The 24,775-nt window shown below is 45.1% G+C and overlaps 1 protein-coding gene across 1 annotated transcript in view; it reads right to left on the reverse strand.

Moving 5' to 3' along the window:
- Positions 1-971: 971 nt before the first annotated feature.
- The window catches only part of MAP1LC3C (microtubule associated protein 1 light chain 3 gamma), a 39,402-nt gene continuing 15,598 nt past the window's right edge, over positions 972-24,775 (reverse strand). The window contains exon 4 of the mRNA XM_040430138.1: positions 972-1,149. Within this exon, the coding sequence (XP_040286072.1) occupies positions 972-1,149 (178 nt within the window). The remainder of the gene's footprint in view (positions 1,150-24,775) is intronic.

Raw genomic sequence — 24,775 nt, forward strand, 5'->3', positions numbered from 1 at the left:
CATTGTGTTGTTTAAGTGTTCCCTTTATTTTTTTGAGCAGTGTAGTTGGACCCAGATGTGAATTGTATCGATTAGTTTGTCTACAATTCACCAGGTCATGATTTTAAGAATTTATTACAAATGTTATAATTTTTATGGTTAATTATTTTGATGACCATAATTAATCATTCTTAATTGAATTATTACCACCCGACCTCTGTTTGGGGCGTTTTTTTGATGTGTGTATATAAAATTGCTGACATAAATACTATTGTAGTCATCTGAAGGGGAAGCTATCCCCGAAACGCGTTGTGAACCAATAAAGATTCAAAGATTACTATTAACCTCCATTGGCCAGTTCGTCCTTACGCCGAGGGATAATCTTTTTAGTATCCACATATCCAATCCTCTGTGGGGCTCCAGGCACCTTCATTTGAGGAAATCTGCATCCGTGGCTGCATGACAACCAGATCCGGGGAATGATCAACTATTCCCGATACGTCCAAAAATAGTGTTGTGCCTATGATTTTACACAGCACTCAAAAAGTGAGCCTCCAATCGTAGTATTTCAAGTTTTCTTGTGCATACGTTGTCACTCTATGGTGCGCCTCTCTTTTGTTTATTTATTAGTAAACAAAGCCTGAATACACGAACACTGACAACATTGACTATCATTACAAAAAAATGTTGCTTGACTTTTCTGCAACAAGAAGTGGCCCAACACATGTTACCTTGTGGCCCTAGCCTTATGCCTGTAACAATTTTTGGTAACTCACTACTAGCATTGTCCTACGTGGAAAGAAACTACAAATTCACTAAGAATAGTTGAAAGTTCAGTGTTAAATCCTTTATTACTATTCTTTATCTGAAAAATATAAAAAGTATCTATATATTCCTTTTAAATTATTAAATTAAAAACATGGACAAAGGATTTATTTTGGAATAAAAAAATCTCAGGAATTTACTTTGATGCCGTTTGGGAAGAAATGCAATTATAAATAAGCATACTCTGACCCAAACATCTCCTGAGATGCATAGGTCATGTATAAAAAGCCATCTTCATCCTTATGGTCCCTGTACAATTCTGACATAGTGAAGGTCATACTGACAAGGTTCTTTTCATTCACCAGAATATAAAATGCTTGAGTTGCTGATAAATCCATTCGATTTCTGAAAAACAACAACAAAGGTTAGCACAGAAGCTATATGATTCTCAGCAAAGTCTCAATTCTCAGACAAAAGGTGACGAGAAAAAGATAATCAGTTTTAGGGCATCTGAAACAGTCATGTGAAAAGGTATAAACACCCCATGCACATTTCAATATAACTGTTAAAAAAGATTGCATTAATTTGTTGGTGTATTATGTTTAACTGGATGATTAAAATCTATATAAAATGTTTCAATAGAGATCAAATATTGATATGTTTACATAGTGTATGCTACTATAAAAACAACTTTACATAGCTTGTCCTTTCTTTTTCACCAGTGAGACTATTGGAGTGAATCACTAGTTTGGAGCACTTGAAGGAAGTGGTGTTTTTTTATGTGGACTTGTAGTTAGCATTTTAAAAAGGTAATAGGTCATATATTTTAGTTTAGATTAACTAATTAGATTTAAAGAGGAACTCCAGAAACATTTTAGGACACAACATGCCAACTCAACAGCAATAACCTAGTTCTTATAATAAATAATAATTTGTTTAATTCCAGCACTATTTCATCTGTACATTTTAAACCCTTTCATTATGGACAGCTATGTCATGGCATACCAGTCAAACCACCAAGGCCAGACGGACAGAAATTCGCCCTGGCCTTTGAAAGCATAAAGGCCTACCCCAAGACGAAAGCTTCACAGAAAAGCATGTTGAGGTTGGCACCATCCCAGTAGGTCAGGATATTCATGGGAATATCTTTTAGCTCTTTGTGCATTACATTATTTTTCTAGTCAGGCGAATCTGCAATGAGGCAATGTGAGGCAATCACATCAGGCGGCACTAACATCAGGCGATTCCACTTAGTGAGAAGAGAAAGGCAGCAAAAGCACTGACCTACTGTAGAAGTAGCCAGCACAAGAACTGCCACTTCTAAATAAAGGTACATGCGCTGGCCAGCATAGCATTTCTGCCTGATAGAGGATGCAGATAGGAGAGGACACAATATTAGAGCGAGCAGGGCCGGACTGGCCATAGGGCAGACCGGGCATTTGCCCGGTGGGCCGGGCCGAACACAATCAGCTGGGCAGGAGTGGAGATGAGCTCTTCCCAGTAACTATCAGGGAAGCAGCTGCTTCGGGGCCCGAGAGCAGTCACTGTACTTCGTCACCCCGGGCCCCTGTCAGAGCAGCTGACTTCTGCACCACTTGCACTCTGTCACTGACCTCCTGACATCAGTGACATTGCTCCTCCTCTCCCCTCCTTAGTTCTTATCATGGACAGTGGTGACCAGCATCAGGATGGCCCGATGTGGGCGGAGCTATAATAGCCCCGCCCCCTTTTATGCCCGCGATTCCTGCAGCCTGAACTTTCCTGCCCACCATGCTGAACATCAGTTGGATTGTCACAACTGCACCAGTGATGTGAGTAGCAGGGGAACTGGGGTTATATTCAGCTTTCCCAGACTGTGCACATGTGACCTGCAGTACAGTAGAAAAGCTGGGTGAATTATATCATGAAATGTCATCCAGCTTCCCTGCATGGCACAAGTGCAGAGGCATTAGAGTATGGGGGAGAGGCACAGCAGGAAAGCTGGGTGTCTATATATGTGTATGACTGCGTCCATGTATGTGGAGAGTGCGTGTATGACTGCGTCCATGTATGTGGAGAGTGCGTGTATGACTGCGTCCATGTATGTGGAGAGTGCGTGTATGACTGCGTCCATGTATGTGGAGAGTGCGTGTATGACTGCGTCCATGTATGTGGAGAGTGCGTGTATGACTGCGTCCATGTATGTGGAGAGTGCGTGTATGACTGCGTCCATGTATGTGGAGAGTGCGTGTATGACTGCGTCCATGTATGTGGAGAGTGCGTGTATGACTGCGTCCATGTATGTGGAGAGTGCGTGTATGACTGCGTCCATGTATGTGGAGAGTGCGTGTATGACTGCGTCCATGTATGTGGAGACTGCGTGTATGACTGCGTCCATGTATGTGGAGAGTGCGTGTATGACTGCGTCCATGTATGTGGAGAGTGCGTGTATGACTGCGTCCCTGTATGTGGAGAGTGCGTGTATGACTGCGTCCCTGTATGTGGAGAGTGCGTGTATGACTGCGTCCCTGTATGTGGAGAGTGCGTGTATGACTGCGTCCCTGTATGTGGAGAGTGCGTGTATGACTGCGTCCCTGTATGTGGAGAGTGCGTGTATGACTGCGTCCATGTATGTGGAGAGTGCGTGTATGACTGCGTCCATGTATGTGGAGAGTGCGTGTATGACTGCGTCCATGTATGTGGAGAGTGCGTGTATGACTGCGTCCATGTATGTGGAGAGTGCGTGTATGACTGCGTCCATGTATGTGGAGAGTGCGTGTATGACTGCATCCATGTATGTGGAGAGTGCGTGTATGACTGCGTCCATGTATGTAGAGAGTGCGTGTATGACTGCGTCCATGTATGTGGAGACTGCGTCCATGTATGTGGAGACTGCGTGTATGACTGCGTCCATGTATGTGGAGAGTGCGTGTATGACTGCGTCCATGTATGTGGAGACTGCGTGTATGACTGCGTCCATGTATGTGGAGAGTGCGTGTATGACTGCGTCCATTTTTGTGGAGAGTGCGTGTATGACTGCGTCCATGTATGTGGAGAGTGCGTGTATGACTGCGTCCATGTATGTGGAGAGTGCGTGTATGACTGCGTCCATGTATGTGGAGAGTGCGTGTATGACTGCGTCCATGTATGTGGAGAGTGCGTGTATGACTGCGTCCATGTATGTGGAGAGTGCGTGTATGACTGCGTCCATGTATGTGGAGAGTGCGTGTATGACTGCGTCCATGTATGTGGAGACTGCGTGTATGACTGCGTCCATGTATGTGGAGACTGCGTGCATGACTGCGTCCATGTATGTGGAGACTGCGTGTATGACTGCGTCCATGTATCTGGAGAGTGCGTGTATGACTGCGTCCATTTTTGTGGAGAGTGCGTGTATGATTGCGTCCATGTATCTGGAGAGTGCGTGTATGACTGCGTCCATGTATGTGGAGAGTGCGTGTATGACTGCGTCCATGTATGTGGAGAGTCCATGTATGTGGAGAGTGCGTGTATGACTGCGTCCATGTATGTGGAGAGTGCGTGTATGACTGCGTCCATGTATGTGGAGAGTGCGTGTATGACTGCACTATGGGGGCATCTACTGGGGGCCCTGTATACTGGCACGCATTATAGGTGGGCACTATAAAGAAGTGGGGGACAAGAGCACTATGAGGGCATTATATAGGGGCATTTAATACTGGCACCCATTTTGATGCCACTATGGGGAAGGGAGGAAAGGAGCATTATGAGGGTATGTATGTGGGGCAGTCTATAGGGGCATTTTATAGTGCCACATTATGGAGGGCACTATGGAGACGGGGAAGGAGCACTATGGGGGCATCTTCTGGGGGGACTATATGGGAGTATTTTATACTGGCACAAATTATAAGGTCACTATGGGCACCTAAGCTCAACTGGTGGCACTAAGTGTTTTTTGTAGTGGCACACAGTACGGGTCATTGGAACACATGAGGGCACTCTGGGGACATTGGCTCTACTGGGGGCACTAAGAGGAGGTATTTCTTTTTTTACTGCCACACAACGGGGCATTTTTTTGTACTGGTGCACATTATAAGGGGGGGGGGGTTCTACTGTCACACATTATAAAGATAATTATTACTAATCGGGGCATTATGGTGGGACTATGGGGGCATTATTACTTGTGGGACACAATTACTGTTGGGGGCACTGTAGGAGCACTATTACTACTAAATGCACTCTGGCAAAGAAATAATTACTATAGTTGGGACTTTGGGAGCACCATTACTTTGGGGGCACCCTGGCACAGCATCAGCTTAGCACAGTTCTTTTTGCAGTATAGTTTTGGGGAGCACAGCTTCTCAGTATTGGGGGTGCATGATGGGATGTTAATTGGAGGATGATGGAAAAGTAGGAAACTAAGATGTCTGCAGAGACGTGAGATGGCTGAAAGAAATTATCATGGCGGTCTGGTCTGAATAGAGAAGATGAAGAAAGAGAACATCTACATCAGAGGAGACGTCACTGGATAGAAGAGATATGGGGCGCTGTATTAGGATACCTTCACATCTGTGTTAGTGATCCTGCCGGCTGTTCCAGCTGAGAATTCACTGGATCCGACACTGCTGGATGCAGACAGAATGCCCGCCGGCCCCGGCCCCATTAACTATAATGGGGTACGGCAGAGATCCGGCCACAATCTGGGAAAAATGCAGAGAATCAGCGGGACATAAACCGCTGCACGCTGTGCTTTGTGTCCAGTCGATTCCTTGCATTTTCTGCTGGATTAGGTGGCCAGATCGTACTAAGACCCCCTAATGTCACCTGGGGACCCCCAAAGAAGCTTGTGTGTTGACTGAAGCCTTCCTATCTTACTGGTGGCTGGCCCTGCCTCTCAATTGTGCTTCCGGTTTTGGCTCCGCCCCTAGACTGCAAGGGGGTGGGGCCTGTTGGGGGTCATGTGATTGGGCTGCTCAGTCAAAAATGCCCAGGCCTATTTTTTGTCCCAGTCCGGCCCTGAGAGCGAGAACCTTCCAGTGTTGTTTAGCTGCATGCCCTTTAGTGGAAGTGCACAGGCTGGCAGCTGAACAGCGATAGATCCTCCTTTAGCAGTCACTGAGACAGCGTAGGGTTAATTAACATGTGGAGGGGGAGTGGTGCCCTCTGCAGCAGGGTTCCTCCCATACAAGTTTGAAGAGGAGCCCTGTGTACAGTTGAGGTCACACTATACAGAGATTAAGCCTGGGTCCTATTACTACTGTGAAAGGCAGCTGGAACTTGTCAGGAAGACTGAAAGGGGAGACGATCTGGTGAGTACCCACAATGAGGAGTATACCCCCACAAAAATGTCAATGTCTTAATTTATCATGTGGCCTTGAGCATCAATCACAGCTTGACAACATCGTCTCCTGCTTTTCACAAGTCAACTTATTTTCTGCTGAGGCATGGCATCTGACTCTTCTTGAAGGGCAGCCCTCAGGTCATTGAGGTCATTACGAGCCTCTACACGGGGACTCAGCTGATCCCATAGGTTTTCAATGGGATTCAGGTCTGGGGAAAGTGCAGACCACTCCATTTGAGGTACCCCAGTCTCCAGCAGCAGTTCCCTAATGATGTGACCTTGATGAGCTGGTGCATTTTATCCCTGAAGATGAAATTTGATCTGTGTTGTTCTTGCAGAAGCACAATGACTAGATGAATTATGTTAATAAAGTAGTATGGGCTTGTCACTGTACCATTCACAAAGTGTAGGACCGATCTGTATTGACTAGACACACCTGGCCACACTAACACTACCAACACCAAAGGCTCGTCTGGTGACAACAGTGGCTGATGCATGGCGCTCACCATCATTGGCAGCCATCATTTCTGCTCAGCATGAATCGACTTTCATCAGTGAACAGCACTGATGCCCACTGGTCCCCAAAGTGATGACGCCTGTGCCTGTTAGTGTGGTCAGGTACCCTTCCAGGTCATCTAGCATGCAGACCACGTTGAGGTAAACGGTTTCAAATGGTCTGATGTGACCCTTGTGTTCCTCTCACATCCCTTAAATGTGCCTGGAGTTGTGTGGCATTCATCATCCAATTATGCAGGGCATTGTTCACAATGAAGCGGTCATCAGTGTGGGATATGGCCAAAAGACATCCACTTCTATGCCTTTCTGTGACTCTTCCAGTCTCTCTGTATCTCTGTTGCAACCTGCTGATGACACTCTGTGACACTAAGCTCAGTGGCCACTTCCGTCTTAGAACATCCTGCTTGAAGCCTTGCAATGGCGAGGTACTGTTCATCAATTGGTAGGTGTGGTCTTGGTCTCATGATGTCAAAATGTGAACAGCATGATGAGGACTGTTTAAATACAAATTCTAATTGAACCAGGGAATTTATTGGGAAATTCATGGATCAAACACCTGTTGTGAATTTTGCCGTTAAGCTCCCTGTTAGAGAACACCCAGTTGTGCAAAAAGTACTGAAACAATAAACAGTTGGACATGTGCATTCAAAGGTTTAGACATATTATGTTCACCTGTAAAGGTTAGAGTGCATTTTAGGCTTATCCTGAAATTTCACCCACAAGCCAAATATTCCTAACTTTTTGTGCAGTGTATATCCATAAGTGCCACAGGTTTCCTATATGAAATTTAATGTGTTTGGAACACACAGCTTATTCAACGGTACTAGCAAAATTACAGGTGTGTTTTATGTAATTTAAAGATAGAGGCACAATTAAATGTCCCTTCCCTCCTACAAACACTGCAGTTGAAAGTGTAGACGGTGACATTTCTTTGAAATGTGTATGGATTTAATATCACGACCAGTTCAACTGACATTTTTGTTCTATAAAACACACAGTACAATGCAATAATGTGTCTGCTACCAATACAACGATGCAGCTTTCGCTGTGAAATTTCTTTGAACTATGGATGTAGCAGAGTTAATAGTCATCCTTGAGGAGTTATCACAATCTAGTTAACACGTTCTGTGAATTAACTCCGCTACATCTGTATATATTTATTATCACTGGTTTAACACTGACATTTTTGTACATGGTGTGATGCAATAATGCATCTGCTACCACCAATATAACAATGTCGTTTTGGCGGTGAAATTTCTTTTAAATTTTTACGCATTTAAAGGGGTTTTGTCAACTCAGCAAGTGGCATTTATCATGCAGAGAAAGTTAATACACTGCGTGCAGAATTATTAGGCAAATGAGTATTTTGACCACATCATCCTCTTTATGCATGTTGTCTTACTCCAAGCTGTATAGGCTCGAAAGCCTACTACCAATTAAGCATATTAGGTGATGTGCATCTCTGCAAAGAGAAGGGGTGTGGTCTAATGACATCAACACCCTATATCAGGTGTGCATAATTATTAGGCAACTTCCTTTCCTTTGGCAAAATGGGTCAAAAGAAGGACTTGACAGGCTCAGAAAAGTCAAAAATAGTGAGATATCTTGCAGAGGGATGCAGCACTCTTAAAATTGCAAAGCTTCTGAAGCGTGATCATCGAACAATCAAGCGTTTGATTCAAAATAGTCAACAGGGTCGCAAGAAGCGTGTGGAAAAACCAAGGCGCAAAATAACTGCCCATGAACTGAGAAAAGTCAGGCGTGCAGCTGCCAAGATGCCACTTGCCACCAGTTTGGCCATATTTCAGAGCTGCAACATCACTGGAGTGCCCAAAAGCACAAGGTGTGCAATACTCAGAGACATGGCCAAGGTAAGAAAGGCTGAAAGACGACCACCACTGAACAAGACACACAAGTTGAAAACGTCAAGACTGGGCCAAGAAATATCTCAAGACTGATTTTTCTAAGGTTTTATGGACTGATGAAATGAGAGTGAGTCTTGATGGGCCAGATGGATGGGCCCGTGGCTGGATTGGTAAAGGGCAGAGAGCTCCAGTCCGACTCAGACGCCAGCAAGGTGGAGGTGGAGTACTGGTTTGGGCTGGTATCATCAAAGATGAGCTTGTGGGGCCTTTTCGGGTTGAGGATGGAGTCAAGCTCAACTCCCAGTCCTACTGCCAGTTTCTGGAAGACACCTTCTTCAAGCAGTGGTACAGGAAGAAGTCTGCATCCTTCAAGAAAAACATCATTTTCATGCAGGACAATGCTCCATCACACGCGTCCAAGTACTCCACAGCGTGGCTGGCAAGAAAGGGTATAAAAGAAGAAAATCTAATGACATGGCCTCCTTGTTCACCTGATCTAAACCCCATTGAGAACCTGTGGTCCATCATCAAATGTGAGATTTACAAGGAGGGAAAACAGTACACCTCTCTGAACAGTGTCTGGGAGGCTGTGGTTGCTGCTGCACGCAATGTTGATGGTGAACAGATCAAAACACTGACAGAATCCATGGATGGCAGGCTTTTGAGTGTCCTTGCAAAGAAAGGTGGCTATATTGGTCACTGATTTGTTTTTGTTTTGTTTTTGAATGTCAGAAATGTATATTTGTGAATGTTGAGATGTTATATTGGTTTCACTGGTAAAAATAAATAATTGAAATGGGTATATATTTGTTTTTTGTTAAGTTGCCTAATAATTATGCACAGTAATAGTCACCTGCACACACAGATATCCCCCTAAAATAGCTTAAACTAAAAACAAACTAAAAACTACTTCCAAAAATATTCAGCTTTGATATTAATGAGTTTTTTGGGTTCATTGAGAACATGGTTGTTGTTCAATAATAAAATTAATCCTCAAAAATACAACTTGCCTAATAATTCTGCACTCCCTGTACAAGGTGTTGGAAGTCAACATGAGCAATATTCGATATTAGAGATTCCCATGTACTATAAGATTTATTTAATATTGAATGGAAATAGCAGCAAGAAGTTCACAGGATGGACGACACCCTGCTTGGGGGTCGCAAGTGGACAATGAAAAGGCATGACAGTTGGAATAATAATCAGATGATCAGCAAACGCATGTGAAATCCCCTCAGTGACTGTTTTGGTGTAAACAAGCTATGCGGGAACCACCTGTTTGCCTTTTGACGTGGGCCATAAACTCGGCCCCTGCAGTTTACATCAAAGGTGTAAAGAATGTTGTGCCTCCTTATCAACACTATACAACTGGGACTATTCCCTGGGCCAACGAACACTGACTTAGGCCTGGTGGAGTGTATGGGTTATCTGAGGCGCAACGACCCCTATCGCATTACCGGAAACTGATTGGATGAGCTGTTATAAAGGAGGCTGGATGACATCTAAGTAAGGGGTGGAATGATGGGTGTCTGTGGGTATGAATGTGATTATATATTGCACTGTATATAGTAGTAGTAGGTTTTAGGATTATATATGTATATAGGACATTGAAGGAGAGGTTTTTGCCATTATTCTGTTTGTTCTTTGGTACCTATAATTTTTTGTTTAATAAACCATAATTTCTCTTTAAGCCTTGACGCCTTGTTATTAGAGAAAATACAGGATAGAATAGGGCACAGAAAGTGGATTCTACATTTGGAACCCCAGCGGATCATGGAAAACGAAGTCTACGCAGAACCCAAAAGTTCCAATCTGCCCTTTTCAAGCTCCTGGAAGACCGAAAGGGATATCCGGTATCGAAGGTATCAAGCCATTCAAAACCTCTTCAAGGGAAACCGAACAGAAGCAAAATATCTTGGTGGACAAGTAGCACGCTTGTTCGTGGAGATTGAGTGACACCGGAGAAGCTAACTTGATGTTCTGAGGAACACTGCATAAGTGAGCGGACGCGCTTAATTAGTGAGCATAAATTCCTTTTATTTGGGTTGTATACATGCATTGTATTGTATATGTTAATGTACTAGCATATTAAGTTAAGGCCTGTGTAATTGTTGATGTGTTGCTGGCAAGTTAGGGTAATACCCTGTTTTGACTGACGTTCTCATAATGTCTAAAGGATAAAACCAGACATCTCTGAGAAGAAAGTGAGGTGGGGATAACCCAGTTGAACTTCATGTTAAGGGGAGGTAGCCTTATGCTTTAATAGGATCTCCATCTTGGCCTGGATCTTGGATCTGTATTGATCAGGTATACGAGATGCTGTTTGTCAAGTGTAGGTGAAGTCACATTACTCTGACTCAGGTTTGTGGGGAGTGTAACTGCCTGAGGGAGGATTGTATTCAGGTAAGGTCCCTAGTTAGTGAATTGTCTTTCAATGGGTTGTGTATTTCTGTGTTCACTGGAAATTTGATATTTGTCTTGTTGTCTTGGTGTTGTTCTTATATTTAGAAATAGAAGTAGTGAATACAATTGTGGAAAAGTATGCTTCAGCTAGTTTTAAGACTTGTGTGGATGATGCATTGACCCATCAGTTTAATAACCTAATGAATCAGTGTGATGGGCAAAATGAGAGTACTAAAGAAAAAAAAAAAAAGGAACAAATTAGGAAATGTGTTGTGTATGCTAATGAGGATGAAAGAAATTGCAGAACAGAAAGAGTTGCAGTGGTACACAGAAAAGGCTCAGATAAGAGGTGAGCTAGACAAAATTGAGCAAGAAATAACTGTTGCCAGTGCTAGTGCTGAAAGTAATTGTGAATGTGAGGGGCTAAGAGATTAGGTAGATGGACTAGTTCAGCAAAATTGTGATTTTGAAGATCAGTTAGAGGAGTGTGAGGAAAGGTGTACACTTAGGGAACAATGTATTGCTTCTTTAGAACAAGAGGCCAGGAATGATGGTGGTGTTGCTATACTTTAAAATCAATTGCATGATGCCAATTTATAGCTGATGCAAAAGGAACAGTGTATTATGAATTTGAGGACAAAAGAGAATCATAGGGTAGAGAACCATTGTTGTTGTCATGGTGGGGAGTGGGGGAAACTCCCCACCGTATAATGGAAACGGTTACTAGGCCAGACTACAGAGAAGGGAGCAGGCCACAACCTACAGCCGCCCTAATCTCCTGACCGCATGATCGAACCCTGAAAGTGGGAGGGCTCATGCACCGGAACCTGCTGACCCTGACGGTCCCTGGCATAGGGGTCAGGAATAGGAGACAACCAGTTCCTCAGGAACTCAGACGAACCGGAGTCTCCAGCTGCCTATTAACAGGTGGAAAGGAAAAGACCATATGCAGCAACTGGATCGGCAGGTAAGAACACCGGAAAACTAACTTACCTGCTGCTGCCACCACGACTGGAACCCATGCATAAGTACAGGTGCCCACATACCAAATAGGACATCGTACAGACAACACACACCCAGATATCCAGCACTCCTGATACTGTCTAGACCCCATGCCGCAAGGAGCACGGCAGCACTGCATACAGACTAATGGTTAACTCCTCCAGGAAACCAGCCCCCTTACGGAGGTATTAACATACCGGGTGACGTATAGAATACATGCAGGGACCAACAAAAGCCCAGACATGTAACAACCAACAAAATGCTACACACCCAGAATATAAACCCACACCACACATACAACAAGTGAGGGTAAAGGTACAAGGAGGGTGCCAAAGGGAGGACAATTTATGTTCCATAAGGTGGCTCTCAAGGACTGGGCTGAAACACCCAGGCAAGGAGCAAAGCTCCAACACCAAGCAAGGCTGTAGTACAACTGCCCCCAGCCAGCAAGCCACAGGTTTATATCCAGCTTGCGGCCACACCTAGCAAACACCTTAATCCCCACTAGCCAGAAGATTAACCCCTTGATCACCAAACTGCAGGGGAGGCACACCTTAAAGGGGAAGTGCACATGCAAACCACACGTTGCCCCTGGCTACCAGTCTGCACGGCAACCGCATCACGGTCAAACATCAATATGACCGTGACAGTTGTAGTCACGTATGTAAACCTGCTAAACAGTATCAAAGACTGGAAAGGGGCAGAGGAGCAACCTATTTGCACTGCAGATGATCCAGAATCAACCCCAAATTAGAGTTCCTCTCTTTTTACTCCTGTATCAGACGGAAGTAGACAAAGGAGAGATAGTTTGCATATAAATGGTGGTAATCGATTACGATCAACAACTTTGTCTATTCAAGATAAAACAAATTTATGCCAGTTGTTGGGGAAATTTGACACAAGTGCCTCACCAATTAGTCTTTCCAATAAGGGCTCATGCACACAAACGTATTTTCTTTAAGTGTAAGTTCCGGAACCATTCATTTTAAAGGGTCCGCAAAAAAAAAAAAGAACTTACTCAGTGTGCATTCCGTTTCCGTATGTCCGTATTTCTGTTCCGCAAAAAAAAATAGAACATGTCCTATTATTGTCCGTATTACGGACAAGGATAGTACGGTTTTATTAGGGGCCAGCAGTTCCATACGGTCATGTGCATGAGCCCCAAGTTTGAGTCTGTAGTTACACAATATAATTTAAATAGGGATGCATGCGCTCTACTGCAGGTATGGCTCCCATCTCAACTTATTGAAAAATTACAGGAGCCAGTGGGCACTCAGAGGCCTATCTGCAGAGCTGGGGAAATGCAAACGATAGGTTAAAAAATAGAGAGTTATGGGGGGGGGGGGGGGGGGGGGGGAGATGGAGACACCAGAGGTACTAATGCACTAGAAAATGCAAGTTATAGAGAGGAGATGACCCAATTATCTTTTCTAGTGAGTATCTAACTTTGTATCATGTTACTTACAATTGTCCCGATATGTCTTCTGATGACAGTAGTTTCCTATATTCAATGGCTAATAAGTGTACCTTTGTTGATTATCCAACAAAGGTTGCCTTAAGGAAAGCAAATTCATATCAAGCCTTTGTGAATATTTTAAAGGATTCAGGAAACAGATCATGACAACAGGCCTCAAGTAAATTTCAGAAATAGTTAAGAATGAGCAAAATAAGAATTACCAGAAAATGCTTTAAATGTGGCAACAAAGATCACACTATGAAGGAGTGTAGAAGCAATAAAAAAAAGCTGCCAATGACAGGACATTCCTGCATAATAAACAATATCAAAAGCAAAGACCAGATAATGTGGCAGATTAAGTACCAAAAGCTCCTCAGAAGGTTGGGGAAAACAGTGGCAGATAACCTGAGGAGTCATAGCCTCCTTCCCCAACAAATCTTATTTGAAGCCATAGGGATGTCAGGCCCCAGTATTGTCCCTGGTAAGCCATCTTGACAGGGACAAGGGTGGTAGACCTCGTATTCAGGGTACGGTAGGGGGACATCATACAGACATCTTATTGGATACAGTTGCATCGGTAGATTTGACTAATTTGGAATTGACGGTGGACCCTTATGGTAAGAGTATTTTTATTAGAGGATTTGGAGGGCAATTAGTACCTTCAAAGCAATCATTGCCAGTACCCATAAACATTGGTGACCTTTGGGTGGAGAATGGCCTTTATCTTTCCCCAACACATGAGGGCACTATCAATGGTTCTGATCTAATGAAAGAGCATGGACTTCTTGTTGACTTGTGTAACTGGATGTTGAGGAAAGGACAGAGATATAAAGGAGGTTTAAAAATGGTTACTGACAATTATGGAATTGATACAATAAAAGGTGTTGAACTGCTAGATCCAGCTGTATTGTTATAGACAGATTATAAGACACTGGCTGCTATTTTGTGGCAACATAAACATGGGCAACTTCGAAAACTGAATGTGTCAAACATGGTGGTGATGGTGGAAGGCCTAGATCCACCTCCTCAGAGGCAATATAAAATACCACCTGAATCAATCCCATATATGAAAAATACACTGGATGATTTGCTGGTACAGAAGGTCATTAGGGGATGCCAGTCCACTAATAACACACTGCTCTGGCCTGTAAAAAAACTAAATGTTTGGTGTCTTACTCTGGACTATAGAGCTTTAAATAAGCGTACGCCCCTGTCACAAATGTGGTCGCCAAATTGCCCGATATGATGATGGCACACAAACCATCCGCCACAGTGTATTCATCAATAGAGATCTCAAATGGGTACTTCTTAATTCCTGTGCACCCAGATTGCCAGTACAAATTTGCATTTACCTTTCAGGTAAAGCAATACACGTTTTGTCGGTTGCCACAAGGTTTCAAGTCCAGTTCAACCTACTTCCATAAATGCATGGTTGAAATCTTATTACTATTCTCAGAGCCAGATTGCATCGTGCAATATGTGGATGATGTCCTGCTCCAGACTGACACCAAGGAATAGCACTAGGTGTTAGAATGAACTTCTGACACTTCTGGAGAATGCATTCTTAAAGCTTAATCCTACCAAGATCTAGTTAATGAAAGAATCTGTCATTTTTGGGTGTAATAGTTTCAAGGGGGGAGGATCCCAGAACCCAAATACAAAAACAGCACTGAGACAGTTGCTGGGTCTCGTTGGATTTTGCAGGTACTTCATTGAGGTACTAGAAAAGCAAAACCTCTCTATGAACTCCTAAAAAATGACAAAAGAGAAACAGATCTGCTAGAATGGATGGAAGAGCATGAAGGTGCTTTGTCAGGCTAAAGATTAGTCTCACTCAGGCACCCGCTCTAGGCAATCCAAACTCAGATCTACCCTTTGCACTGCAGGTTCATTCCTTGGCAGTAGCAATCAAGGCTGTGTTGCTACAGGAAAGGCAAGGAAAATGGGTTCCTATCAAGACTGTCGAGTCCGGGTGGAAAAAGGATTCGACGACTGTTAGGAATCTCCTAGCTGTGCTATCTACAGAGCATGTAGTAGGGTTTGCCAAAATCATACTACAAAAACACCACACACTCCCATCAAAATGCTCTTAGAACGAACACTCAGTGGTATTTCCTCTCAGAGAGTGGACAGGTGGCTTGTGGATCTAACACCCAGGAACATCAGAGTCACACACAATGCCACCTATATCCTGGCTCAATTAATGCAATATGAAGAAAAACATGGTTGTGGAGAAGTAAATAGGGCTAAGACCCAGGAGGTATTTGGGCTAGTGGCAGGAAAGGAAGATCTGAAGATTTGGGTGGATGGATTGAGATACTAGGAGGAAGGACATTTTCACACAGGATATGCCCTGTGGTGTCCACAGACAAATGAAAAAATTCAAATTAAATGCCCCAGAAGTTTTTGGGTACAAAGAGCAGAATTGGAGGCAGTGAGAGAAGCCATTTTAGTGGGGGCCCAATTGCCATTTTTTCAGACAGCGCTTATGTCACTCGATCACTGACTGAGTACATACAGGGAGTGCAGAATTATTAGGCAAGTTGTATTTTTGAGGATTAATTTTATTATTGAACAACAACCATGTTCTCAATGAACCCAAAAAAACTCATTAATATCAAAGCTGAATATTTTTGGAAGTAGTTTTTAGTTTGTTTTTAGTTTTAGCTATTTTAGGGGGATATCTGTGTGTGCAGGTGACTATTACTGTGCATAATTATTAGGCAACTTAACAAAAAACAAATATATACCCATTTCATTTATTTTTACCAGTGAAACCAATATAACATCTCAACATTCACAAATATACATTTCTGACATTCAAAAACAAAACAAAAACAAATCAGTGACCAATATAGCCACCTTTCTTTGCAAGGACACTCAAAAGCCTGCCATCCATGGATTCTGTCAGTGTTTTGATCTGTTCACCATCAACATTGCGTGCAGCAGCAACCACAGCCTCCCAGACACTGTTCAGAGAGGTGTACTGTTTTCCCTCCTTGTAAATCTCACATTTGATGATGGACCACAGGTTCTCAATGGGGTTCAGATCAGGTGAACAAGGAGGCCATGTCATTAGATTTTCTTCTTTTATACCCTTTCTTGCCAGCCACGCTGTGGAGTACTTGGACGCGTGTGATGGAGCATTGTCCTGCATGAAAATGATGTTTTTCTTGAAGGATGCAGACTTCTTCCTGTACCACTGCTTGAAGAAGGCGTCTTCCAGAAACTGGCAGTAGGACTGGGAGTTGAGCTTGACTCCATCCTCAACCCGAAAAGGCCCCACAAGCTCATCTTTGATGATACCAGCCCAAACCAGTACTCCACCTCCACCTTGCTGGCGTCTGAGTCGGACTGGAGCTCTCTTCCCTTTACCAATCCAGCCACGGGCCCATCCATCTGGCCCATCAAGACTCACTCTCATTTCATCAGTCCATAAAACCTTAGAAAAATCAGTCTTGAGATATTTCTTGGCCCAGTCTTGACGTTTCAGCTTGTGTGTCTTGTTCAGTGGTGGTCGTCTTTCAGCCTTTCTTACCTTGGCCATGTCTCTGACTATTGCACACCTTGTGCTTTTGGGCACTCCAGTGATGTTGCAGCTCTGAAATATGGCCAAACTGGTGGCAAGTGGCATCTTGGCAGCTGCACGCTTGACTTTTCTCAGTTCATGGGCAGTTATTTTGCTCCTTGGTTTTTCCACACGCTTCTTGCGACCCTGTTGACTATTTTGAATGAAACGCTTGATTGTTCGATGATCACGCTTCAGAAGACTTTTCTGAGCCTGTCAAGTCCTTCTTTTGACCCATTTTGCCAAAGGAAAGGAAGTTGCCTAATAATTATGCACACCTAATATAGGGTGTTGATGTCATTAGACCACACCCATTCTCATTACAGAGATGCACATCACCTAATATGCTTAATTGGTAGTAGGCTTTCGAGCCTATACAGCTTGGAGTAAGACAACATGCATAAAGAGGATGATGTGGTCAAAATACTCATTTGCCTAATAATTCTGCACGCAGTGTATCTTTATGGCATACAAGGATTTAGTGACACATCAGGAAAGACACTGGTACATGGTTAGATTTTAAAAGATATTTGGGACAGGGCTAGTCTAGAACCACAAAGATTGGCAATAATAAAAGTGAAAGTACATTAGAAAGACGCTGATGTAATCTCAGTGGGGAACAAGGTAGATGGACTAGCCAAAAGAGGCTGCAGTCATGGGAGCCAAATGGACTCCCTAAGATATTGAGGGTAGACAAACCTGGGAAGAGCATGACTGACGACACAGATAGGGGGGAGATGGAACCAGAATACCTGCCAGTCTCCAAAGCAACAACTCCATGTTTAGTGGCAGAGCAGGATAAGAATGCTGTACTGTACAAAATAAAAATTTTAATTCCAGAAACAGCGCCAGATATGTCTCTAAATTACACCCTTCAGGATGATCTTCTGCTAAGGGAGACTGCAGAAGGCCCTCGATTTGTAGTTCCCTGCCAATATCTGAAGGATATGACTAGGGAAAATCATAGATTGACAGGACATATGGGTCTTGAGTTTATTCAATACTGGTGGGAAGGCATGAGAGAAAAACTGTTGTGATGATTGTCCAGGAATGTCTCATCTGTGCCCAAATGAACCCCGGGCCAAAAGAGTAGAAACCTGTACTATTAAGGATACCGCTGGCCAAGGGACCATGGGAGCGCTTACAAATGAGGTCATCTCAAGGTGGGGTTTCCCCAAGGTCATCGAGTCTGATAGAGGTTCTCATTTTACAGGGAAGGTCATGACTGGTATGTGTAAGATGTGTTGAATGTCAAGCAAAGATTTCATGTAGCCTATCATCCCCAATCATCAGGAATAGTAGAAAGAATGAACATAACGTTGAAGGAGAGACTTAAGAAAACAGTACTGCAGTCAGGGAGCAATTGGATATGCCACTTACCCACATTTCTGATGGCAATACAGGGAACAGATGCAAAAGGCACCTCAATTACCCCATATCAGTTAATGACTGGCAGAGTTATGAATCTATGTCACCCTACAGATCCACAGCCAATGCGAGAAAGTGCTGAGAAGGAAAAATTCCTAACTCCGCTACAGGACCAGGGTCACAAATATTTACAGTTTGCAGTGCCTAAGGCCAAGGAAGAACCTGGCAAACCACCAATAAAGCTTAAAATAGGGGATCGGATAATGATAAAGAATTTCGTAACCAAGTCCTCATGGAATGCTAATTGGATGGGTCCATTTGTGGTGACAATGACGCAGAGCGATCAGGTGGTAAAAGTTAAGCGAATGGAGAATAAGGGTAACAAATGCATTAAAAAGGAGGGATATAGAGAAGTGGGTTCATGCAGATCAATGAGAAAAGATTTAACTGATAAGAATTTGAAGCCGCTCTTGTTCTTGTATTCCAGGATCCTAAATGAAGCATCAAGACGAAATTCCAGGATTCTGAATGTGAGGATTCCAACAATTTTGTTGGTTATTGGCATCACTCATTGCATAACATCAAGCAACATGGAATATTCAGGGGTGGGAGATACAGAAACTTTTCTGGAGGATTATCATGAACAGTCATCCATAAATGTAACAATCATGAACATGACTCAAAAGGGAGAAAAATCAGGGAGCTAGGAATAGGAGAGCACGGCTCATACCTAAAGGGAAAAGAATGACCAGAAGATACTATCAGGAGTAGAGATGTTCTAAACTATTCGCCGGCGAACAGTTCCCGGGAACATTGCTTGTTCGCGTTCGCCGCGATGTTCGGTCCGCCCCCTATACGTTATCTTTGAGCAAACTTTGACCCTGTACCTCACAGTCAGCAGACACGTTCCAGCCAATCAGCAGCATACCCTCCCAGACCCTCCCACCTCCTATCAAAAAGCAAGGACAGCATCCATCTTAGATTCATTCTGAAGCTGCAGTGTTAGTGAGAGCAGGGAGAGTGCTGCTTCTGCTGATTTAATAGGGAAATCGTTAGCTAGGCCAGTGTTCTGTGTCCACTCCAGTCCTCAAAGACTCATCTGATCTGCTGTAAGGACAGCGTCCTGACAGTACCCCAAAAAGCCCTTTTTAGGGCTAGTACATCAGTCAACTTTTTTTTTTTTTCTCTGTAATATAATTGCAGTTGCCTGCCAGTGTGCGTCAGGCCCACAGAGTGTACTGTGCCCACTGCTAGTGCCCACCACTCATATCTGGTGGCACAGTAGCTTGCAGTTAAAACAGTAAAAAAAAAAAAATCTCTAATATAATTGCATTGCCTGCCATCGTGTGTCAGGCCCACAGAGTGTACTGTGCCCACTGCCCACCACTCATATCGGGTGGCACAGTACCTTGCACGCATAGTACCACTAATCTAAAAAAAAAAAGATATGACAGGCAGAGGCAGGCCACCCCACAGGGGCCGTAGTGGTTGTTGTGCTGTGATTTCCTTTGGCCCTAGAATAATGCCCAGTGTTCAGAGGCCACGTACCCTGAACTCGAAAAGTTCTGAGGACATAGTTGACTGGCTAACACAGGACACCCAATCTTCTACAGCTTCCGCTCGGAACCTTGATGCACCATCCTCCTCCAGCTCAGCTTCGGGCACCTCTCAAGTTACCACTCGCCCGCCTGCCGCCACCACCAACACTAGCACCACAGCTGCTTCACTTGATCTGTCAGAGGAGTTATTTACACATGAGTTGGAAGAAATGAGTGATGCGCAACCATTATTGCCAGAGGATGTAGATAACAGGGATATGTCTCAGTCAGGCAGCATTACATACATGGACGTACAGTGTGATGATGATGATGTTGTACCCGCTGCTGCTTCCTTTGCTGAGTTGTCAGATACAAGTGAAGCGGTTGATGATGACGAGGTGTCCGTGGATGTCACGTGGGTGCCCGCTCGAAGAGAAGATGAACAGGGGGAAAGTTCAGATAGGGAGACAGAGAGGAGGAGGAGACGAGTTGGAAGCAGGGGGAGGTCGTCGCAAGGAGCTAGTGGCACAGTCAGACAGCATGTATCGGCACCCGGGGTCAGCCAGACAGCACGCCAATCAACGCATGCTGTTGCCACCACCAGAATGCAGTCATTGCAAAGCTCAGCAGTGTGGCATTTTTTTTGTGTGTCTACCTCTGATAACAGCGATGCCATTTGCAACCTGTGCCAAAAGAAACTGAGTCGTGGGAAGTCCAACACCCACACCTAAGTACAACTGCTTTGCAAAGGCACATGATCGCACATCACAAACTCCTATGGGATCGACACATGATGAGTACAAGCAGCACACAAACTCCAAGCCACCATCCTCCTCCTGGTCCAGCATCTTCAGCCACGTCAACCACTGCTGTCCTCCTTGCCCCCTCAACCACCCGCCCCCTTCAGCAGTTCCTGCTCATCTGCCCACAGTCAGGTGTCTGTCAAGGAAATGTTTGAGCGTAAGAAGCCAATGTCACAGAGTCACCCCCTTGCCCGGCATCTGACAGCTGGCTTGTCGGAACTCTTAGCCCGCCAGCTTTTACCATACAAGCTGGTGGAGTCCGAGGCCTTCAAAAAAAAATTAGCTATTGGGACACTGCAGTGGAAGGTACCCGGCCGAATTTTTTTTTTCACAAAAGGCAATCCCCAACCTGTACTCTATTGTGGAAAAGGAAGTCATGGCATGTCCTGCACACCGTGTTGGGGCAAGGGCCCATCTGGTCTGCAAAGCACGGTCAGGGCAGGTAGATCACATACACTGCGCATTGGGTAAACCTGCTGACGGCTGCGAAGCATGGAATGCGTGGCTCTGCAGAGGAGTTGGTGACATCGCCACGACTTGCAGGCAGGCCTGCTGCCACCTCCTCTACTCCTCCACTCCATCCTCTTCGCTAACCTCCTCGGCTGAGTCCTCTTCTGCTGCTGCGTCTTGCTCCACATCAACTGCACCCCCCCAGCTCCCCAGGGGCTATTCCACATCCCGGATACGACAGTGTCACGCCGTCTTGGGGTTGACTTGCCTGAAAGCAGAGAGTCACACCGGACCAGCACTCCTGTCCGCCCTGAACGCACAGGTGGATCAGTGGCTGACCCCGCACCAGCTGGAGATTGGCAAAGTGGTGTGTGACAACAGAAGCAATTTGTTGGCGGCATTGAATTTCGGCAAGTTGACACATGTGCCATTTCAGGCATTCCTACACGGCCATGGCGCACTTTTTCGACATTCAGCGGCGAAACATGCCAGTGAGGCGCTTGATTTGCGACAGCCCGACACGTTGGAATTCAACACTCCTAATGTTCGACCGCCTGCTCCAACAAGAAAAAGCAGTCAACGAGTATTTGTATGACCGGGGTGCTAGGACAGCCTCTGCGGAGCTGGGAATTTTTTTGCCACGTTACTGGACGCTCATGCGCATCGCCTGTAGGCTCATGCGTCCTTTTGAGGAGGTGACAAACCTAGTCAGTCGCACCGAAGGCACCATCAGCGACATCATCCCATTTGTTTTCTTCCTCGAGCGTGCCCTGTGAAGAGTGCTGGATCAGGCCGTAGAGGAGCGTGAAGAGGAAGAGGAAGAGTTGTGGTCACCATCACCACCAGAAACAGCCTTATCAGCATCGCTTGCTTGACCTGCGGCAACGCTGGAAGAGGAGTGTGAGGAAGAGGAGTCAGAGGAGGAATGTGGCTTTGAGGAGGAGGAAGACCAACCACAGCAGGCATCCCAGGGTGCTCGTTATCTGGTACCCGTGGTGTTGTACGTGGCTGGGGGGGGGGGGGGAGAACAGACCTTCAATGGAGATCAGTGAGGACGAGGAACGGGACATGAGTAGCTCGGCATCCAACCTTGTGCAAATGGGGCCTTTCATGCGGTCATGCCTGTTGAGGGACCCTCGTATAAAAAGGCTGAAGGAGAACGACCTGTACTGGGTGGCCACGCTACTAGACCCCGGGTATAAGCAGAAAGTGGCTGAAATGTTACCGAATTACCGGAAGTCTGAAAGGATGCAGCAGTTCCAAGTTAAAAAGTATGCTTTACACAGCGTGTAAGGGTGATGTCACAGCACAATGGGAATCTAACAGGGGAAGAGGTGAACGTAATCCTCCTCCTACCACGACCACGCCGGCAAGGACAGGACGCTTTACAGACGTGTTGTTGATGGAGGACATGCAGAGCTTTTTAAGTCCTACGCTCCGCCACAGCCCTTCGGGGTCCACCCTCAGAACGACTCGACTGACTAGTAGCAGTCTACCTTGCCTTAACTGCAGATATCGACACTCTGAGGAGCGATGAACCCCTTGACTACTGGCTGTGCAGGCTTGACCTGTGGCCTGAGCTATCCCAATTTGCGATAGAACTTCTGGCCTGCCCCGCTTCAAGTGTCCTGTCAGAAAGGACCTTCAGCGCAGCAGGAGGTATTATCACTGAGAAGAGAAGTCGCCTAGGTCAAAAAAGTCTAGATTACCTCACCTTTATTAAGATGAATGAGGCATGGATCCCGAAGGGACTGACAGTGGGGGATGCATTTGACTAAAAAAGGCCTGATGAGATGCCTTGGGCTAAAAATGGTCCACACGCTGCTGTATTTAATCTCTGCATGCCGGATGACTTGCGTGACTTCTCCGCCACCAACTAGGGTTCAAGCCGCAATGTTTTAGTGCACTTTCTGCCTGGAAAACAGCAGCGGCTGCAATACTACCTAATTTTTTAGGCATGTGTACATGCCTAATTTTTCTAGCCTCTGGTGCTGCACTGTGGCTGCAAAAACAAAACGGCACATACATGATCGTTACCTTGTTGTGGTGAAGGGGCTTGCGTATTACAATGAAGCGATCACCTCTATGAGTGTGTTGGCAATGGCAATGTTGGCACACCCCAGATAAGGTCGTTGCTTCATTGTGAACAGACCAAAAACGATCGGCTGGATAATTTTGCATAGAAAAAACATTAATTTTCTTTATCATCATCTAAGGTGATCATTAAAGCCTACTAGGCCAACAATGGGCCCACACTGCAGAATTATTGTTTTCTGGGTCACTTAACTGTCACTAAACTACCTCAGCACGACCATAGGCTTTGAAAAACCGCCATCGCCTGCAATCTCCCAAACGTGCGCACGAGCACAATCATCACTACACCAAGATTGACGCATAGAGGAATAAAATTTATGTCAACTATTGACAACTCTTTGCGGTTGTCTAAACTCTATTCGATACACGTCCCCTGATAGGAATAGTACTACTTAACATACCACTCGTATAGGGTAGCACAGTACATTGCACGGCTCACGCGCAGTGCCCCAAATTGTAAGTAAGAGGACCGACCAAGCATCTTTTTCCATCTCCCGGTTCTTAAAATCTATTCCATACACCGGCCCCCGATAGGGGACAAAACAGAGATTAAACTGGTAAGAACAGATTTTTGTAATAAAAAAAATATATAAATAAAGAGGACAGGTATTTTTTGGCCGCGTTACCGAACGCTCATGCACAATGGCTGTAGGCTCATGCGTCCTTTTGCGGAGGTGACAAACCTGGTCCGTCAAACCCAAGGAAACATTATCGACCTCATCCCATATGCGTGCCCTGCGAAGAGTGCTGGATCAGGCCGTAGATGAGCATGAAGAGGAAGAGTTGTGGTCACCATCACCACCAGAAGCAGCCTTGTAGTCGTCGATTGCTGGACCTGCCGGCAACGCAGAAAGAGGAGTCTGAAGAAGAGGACTCAGAGGAGGAAGGTGGCTTTGAGGAGGTGGAAGACCAACCACAGCAGGCATCCCAGGGGGCTTGTCGTCACCTTTCGGGGACCCTTGGTGTTGTACGTAGCTGGGTGGAGGAAGAGACCTTCAATGACGTCAGTGAGGACAAGGAACGGGATATAGCTAGCTTGGTATCCAACCTTGTGCAAATAGGGAGTTTGCGGTTGTGCAAATGGACTGTTTGCGGTTGTTTGCGGTGCGTTAAACGGGGAGTTTGGTCTGTCACTGTGAAGCTGGCGTAACCCTTACACTACCTGATCGATACAACATCATACCTGATCGTATAAACACACTGGATGTTTTAAAGCACGTTATTCCAAACTATTTAGGAATGTTAGGCGATTTATGCCCTTAACCGCCTCACGTCCGCCCATAGACTATAAACGTCCTATGGGTGGACGTCTATTTCTGACAGCACGTTTTAAAACCTTCACGATCGCTGCAGACACAGCGCTCACCGAGCGCTGTGTCTGCAGAGAAGGAAGCGCTGTGCGCTTCCTGTTCCGGCCCGGCGGTCATGTGACCGCCGTGACCGGAGTGTGCAGGAGCTGTGTGAGGTCTCTCAGAGACCTCGATCAGCCCTGCTCTGAGGCTGTACAGCGCTGGATTGCTGCTGTACAGCCTCTATAGGGGTGCATTTGTCCTGTAACTGGGGCTACTATGTCAGCCCCAGTTACAGGAGAAATCAACAGTGAAAAAAAAAAGAAAAAAAGTGAAGTAAATGTCCCCAAGAGGTCTTGTATGACCTTATGGGGGACGAA

Source organism: Bufo bufo, chromosome 4, assembly GCF_905171765.1.
Source record: "Bufo bufo chromosome 4, aBufBuf1.1, whole genome shotgun sequence".
NCBI lineage: Eukaryota > Metazoa > Chordata > Amphibia > Anura > Bufonidae > Bufo > Bufo bufo.